The sequence below is a fragment of the Manihot esculenta genome, chromosome 7 (genome assembly GCF_001659605.2).
Source record: "Manihot esculenta cultivar AM560-2 chromosome 7, M.esculenta_v8, whole genome shotgun sequence".
Classification (NCBI taxonomy): domain Eukaryota; kingdom Viridiplantae; phylum Streptophyta; class Magnoliopsida; order Malpighiales; family Euphorbiaceae; genus Manihot; species Manihot esculenta.
Genome location: NC_035167.2, coordinates 10996027 through 11001317, shown reverse-complemented (window position 1 = coordinate 11001317; position 5291 = coordinate 10996027). Strand labels below are relative to the sequence as shown.

The 5291-nt window shown below is 33.9% G+C and overlaps 1 protein-coding gene across 1 annotated transcript; it reads right to left on the bottom strand.

Moving 5' to 3' along the window:
* Positions 1-1880: 1880 nt before the first annotated feature.
* On the bottom strand, positions 1881-4826 carry LOC122723980. The gene is made up of 5 exons (XM_043958122.1): positions 4680-4826; positions 3233-4571; positions 2543-3073; positions 2358-2431; positions 1881-2279 (listed from the first exon to the last, which is right to left on the bottom strand). Exons 1-5 carry the CDS (start codon positions 4824-4826, stop codon positions 1881-1883), a joined length of 2490 nt encoding a protein of 829 aa, XP_043814057.1.
* Positions 4827-5291: the final 465 nt, after the last annotated feature.

Sequence of the window (5291 nt, the reverse complement as noted above, 5' to 3'; positions counted from 1 at the left end):
CATGGATGTATTTTTTATCTTCTTAACTTCTTCTACACTTCCTTTGTCTCTTTAGATCATGGCATCTGTTTTTCTTATCTTGAACTTTATGGAGCATCTCCATTCACTACAAGATTTTTCCGGATTAGTAACGGATTTTTTGGTTACTAATCAATGAAAAATCCGTTACTAATCTGTTTAGTAACGGATTAGTAACGGATTTATATACGTTACTATGAACCTCGTTGCTAATACAATAGTAACGGATTAGCAATCCGTTACTAATTTTGTAACGGATTTAGTAACGGATTCAAAATCCGTTACTAATTTAATAAATTTCTTTTAAAAAATATATATACATATAAATTAAATCCGTTATTAAATTTATCCGTTACTAATCCGTTACTAATTTGATAAAATAAAAAATAAAAAATATATTAAATTTATATTCCATTACTAAATTTGTGATTAATTCTTAAAAAATATTTAAAAAATTATATTAAATTATTAATTTATTTCATTATATTTTACATTAAATAATAATTTAATTATGGTAAACTATTAATTTTTTTCATTGTATTTTATATTAAATATTAACTTTAATATTTTAAATTTTATTAATTTTATAAGAAAATTCTTATAAAATTACATGAGAAAAATCTAAAAAATAAAAAAATGAGAGAGAATGGAAAGAAAAAAAGAGATATAAAAGAAAAAATAAGAAAAAAGAGAAAATAGAAGAAAATAATGATAAAAATGAAGAGAAAATAAGGAAAAAGGGGAAATTAAAGAAAATGAGAAAAAAGAAAGAAAAAAGAGAAAAATAGAAAAGAAAATGAGAGAAAGATGAACAAAAAAATGAAGAAAAATAAATAGAAAATGAAGATATAGAAAAGAATGAAAGGAAAAAGTTAGAGTATATATATGAGAGAAAAGAAAGTAAATGAATGAATAATGAAAGAAAAAGGAATAGAAAATGATAGAATGTGGAAGAGAAAATGAAAAAAATGGAAGAAAATGAAAGAAAATAGAAGAAAATGAAAGAAAAAAATATGAGAGAAAATAAAGAAAATGAAACAAAAATTAAGAGATAGAAGGAAGATTAAAAATGAAAGAAAATTGAAGGGAAAATGGAAGAAAATAATTGAGAGAAGAAAATAAGATAAGGGAAAAATGAAGGAATGAGAAGAGAAGAAATGAATGAAATGAAGGGAGATGGAGAGAAGAAAATAAGATAAGGGGAAAATGAAGTAATGAGGAGAGAAGAGGAGAAAGAAAGTGAATGAAATGAAGGGAGATAAAATGGGTGAGTGTATAAATACGTGAATTAGTAACAGATTCAGTAACGGATTGAATCTGTTACTAAATTTTAAAAAAAATGCGGTCAAATTAAAAGAAAATGGCGGTATTATTCTCCAAATTTTAGTAACGGATTTCTTAATCCGTTACTAATTTTTAGATTAGTAACGGATTCAGTAACAGATATTTTCCGTTACTAAATTAGAAATAAAAAAGGCGGAATTTTATTCTCTAAAATTTAGTAACGGATTATAAAATCCGTTACTAATTTTCGAATCAGTAACGGATTTATCCGTTACTAACTTAAAAAGAAAATATGAAACTTTAAAAAATAAAAAGTCGATTTTTTGTTAAAACAATAGTAACGGATTTAATCCGTTATTAAATCCGTTACTAATTATATAATAGTTTGCATTCCGTTATTAAATCTGTTACTATTTTATTCATTTAATTTATTTATTTAGTAACAGATTTAATAACAAATTTAGTAACGGATTAAGATCCGTTACTAATTTTTATCTAATTTAGTAACGTATTAATAACGGATTTCAAAATCAGTTACAGATTTAGTAACGGATTTGTTAATCCGTTACTAAGGGGAGCTAGGTTGCCCCTATAATAAAGCGAGAGAATCCTCTACTTTTAGCAAAAAGAAGTGCTTCTCGACAAGCAATGCTCTCTAATTGTAAGGGGTCTGAGATAGAGACCCACCAGTCAATAACACTTCCGGAAAGATCACGAACAATAACTGCAGTGGCTCCTGAATTTGAATTCTTGTCCCAAGCTGCATTGAAGTTAAGCTTTATGAAACCGAGAGGAGTGGGTTGCCAAGAGAGTTGAGATTGATGAATTAATAGTTGTTGATCCATTTCTGATTGATGCGAGGGGAGAGGATGGTTGGAGGTGGCTTCTCTAAAATCATCTCGACTTCTGATTGCCAAGCTAACAGACTCTTCAGCCGGTTTAGATATATGATTGAATGTGAAAGCATTCCTATCTTTCTATATTTGCCAAAGAAGGAAGGCAAAAATTTCTATTAGACTATCTGAATCCGATTCCTGGGAAAGAGCATTACAAACTTTTGTCCATTTGTCCATCATTGTTGAGCTCGAAAGATAAGAAGAACGAAGTTGCAATGGAGAATTAAACCAAACTGAGATAGCATGAGGGCATGAGAAAAAAATGTGATCAATAGATTTCTTTCCTCTGCAAAAAGAACAGGCCGGGTCTATATGTTGGATCCGATGATGAAGGAGGTCTTTACAAGGTAGCCGCACCAAGCAAAAAAGCCATAGGAAAATCCGAAGTTTACTTGGAACATTAGTCTTCCAAAGAGACTTCCAGAAGCAAGAATTATGAGATGAGGAACTTGGACTCGGATTACCATTAGGTTCCATAGCTGCCCGTCTACTCAAATCTTTAGCTTTCCAATAACTAGACATGACTGAATAAACGCCGCTTTTCTCAAAGTTCCATACCAACCAATCTTCCCTAGCAAAAATACTAAGAGTAATGGCTCTAATTTTCTCAACATCTGCTGGCTCAAAGTTTCGGGACAAGATAGTAGCATCCCAAAGCTTGGAAGATGGATTGATAAGCTGAACCACCCGAGTTATATATGTATCATGTCCTTCTTTAAGATGTGGCTTGCCTGGGAAAAGGAGTGGAACCCATACGTCTTCTTTGCAGAAGATGTTCTCTCCATTACCGACATGCCAGCGAATGCCTTGATTGAGAATTTCTCTTTCCCATAAAACACTCCTCCATCCCCATGATCCTCTATTTCCTTGGGTTGCTTGAAGGAATGATGAATGTGGATAATATTTACCTTTTAAGACTCTAGCCAAAAGAGAGTTAGGATTAGAGAGAATTCTCTAACCTTATTTAGCAATTAAGGTCCTATTGAAGCTTTCCATATCTCTGAAACCTAAACCTCCTTCACCCTTTGACTCACAGAGTTTGGACCAGGCAACCCAATAGATCTTCCTTTCATTTTGTTGTTGACCCCACCAAAAATTGCTCATAATGCTATTAATTTTATCGTATAAGGCAGTGAGAAGCCGAAAACAAGACATGGTGTAAACAGGGATAGCCGAAGGTACTGCTTTGATCAACACCTCTTTCCCGCATTTGGATAGAAGCTTTTCCTTCCACCCCGCACATGTCTTCTCAATGCGTTCTCTGAGATAACCAAATGTTTGAGTTTTAGATCTGTAAAAGTGAGCAGGTAAACCTAGAAAACGATCATTGACCTCCAAGTTATGAATATTCAGAGAAGAACAAATTTGTTGCTTCAAAATTAGAGAAGTATTGGGACTGAAGATGATAGTTGATTTAGCCAAGTTAACTGATTGCCCACTTGCTCTTGAATAGTTATGCAAAATGGATTGGATTATATTTGCTTGCTCCATAGTTGCTTGTGTGAATAAGATGTAGTCATCTGCGAACAACAAATGCGATATGGATGGGCCATGTCGAGAAGCAGATAACCCTCTAATGGCCAAGTTATTTAAAGCATGAGAAAAACCTTCCGCTACTAAGAGAAAGAGGTAAGGGGATAGGGGGTCTCCCTGACGAATACCTCTTGTTGGAGTTAGATACCCAAAGCGATGGCCATTAAATTGAAGAGAGAAGGTTACTGAAGAGACACATTGCATGATCCAGGATATCCACTTCTCATGAAAGCCAAAGCAATAGAGCATATGCTGTAAAAAAGACCACTCCACACATTCATATGCTTTACTCATATCTAGCTTGATTGCCATTCCGGCAGACTTGCTATGTTTTTTTATTTTAAGGCTATGCATGATCTCATGGCAGATAAGAATATTGTCTAAAATCAGGCGGCCTTTAATGAAGCCATTCTGTTCCGAACCCACAATAGAGTCCATCAAAGGTTGTAACCTCAAAGTAAGCAATTTAGCAATAATCTTGTAGAAAACATTGCAAAGGCCAATTGGCCGAAGATCTTTCATGGTTTTAACTGACTTGACCTTGGGAATAAGAGAAATAACTGTGTGGTTGGCATTCTTCAGCATTCGACCACTGTTAAAGAACTCCATAACCCCTTGAAAAATATCCCTACCAATGAGGTTCCAGTATTTCTGAAAGAATACGGCAAATAAACCATCTTCCCCTGGAGCTTTTGATGGGTTAATGGAAAAAATTGCCTTTGTAACTTCTTTGAATGTGAAAGGGGAAATTAAGGAAGCATTCATCTCTTCTGAGACCCGTGGAGTAAATCCTGCAGTAATACAATGAAAATATCTTGGATTGCAGGATGTGTAAATGTTCTGAAAATAACCGGTAACAATCCTTTGAATATCCTCCAGCTTCGATTTCCAAACTCCCTGTTCATCTTCAATCCCCGCTATGAAGTTCCTTTTACGTCTCTAGATCACCTTTGTATGAAAGAAAGATGTATTTTTATCCCCTGATTTCAGCCAGTTGATCCTTGCTTTCTGTTTCCAGTATTTCTCTTCATTTTTTATTTCAACAATCAGCTCTTTTTCAATGGCTTTGATGCAAGTTGAATCCCATATATGCATGTTAACTTTCAAGCTGTCAAGGTTCTATTGGAAAGATTCAATCCGAGCCTTAGAATTGGATGGGTTCTTCTTACTCTAAGCACTTAAGGCCTGTCTACAAGCTTTCAGTTTTGAGTATGCATTAAACATAGCAGAGCCTCTAAAGGATGAAGACCAGGCTTGCTCAATGATTCCAAAGATCTCTAGCTTGGATATCCAACGAGCATCAAAAAAGAATAATCATTTTGCTTTTGGCATAGATGGAGAGATATTAACCAACAAGGGACGATGATCAGATCCCCTATCCTCTAAATGTTCAACAGCTACACTAGGATAGAGATGAATCCAATTGATTGATGCTAGCGAGCGATCCAGCCTCTCTTGAATATTAAGTGAGCCATCACGACGGTTATTCCAAGTGAAAATGGGACCTCTAAAGCCCAAATCAGTAAGTCCCAAAGAGTTAATTAGAAAACGAAAAGAATC

Coding starts and splice junctions, on each gene's coding strand:
- LOC122723980 (XM_043958122.1), bottom strand. CDS start 4,826: ATGCATATATGGGATTCAACTTGCATCAAAGCCATTGAAAAAGAGCTG. Junction 4,572..4,679: donor CATCTTTCTTTCATACAAAG/GTGATCTAGAGA, acceptor GGTTATTTTCAG/AACATTTACACATCCTGCAA. Junction 2,432..2,542: donor TTGCTTGGTGCGGCTACCTT/GTAAAGACCTCC, acceptor ATGCTATCTCAG/TTTGGTTTAATTCTCCATTG.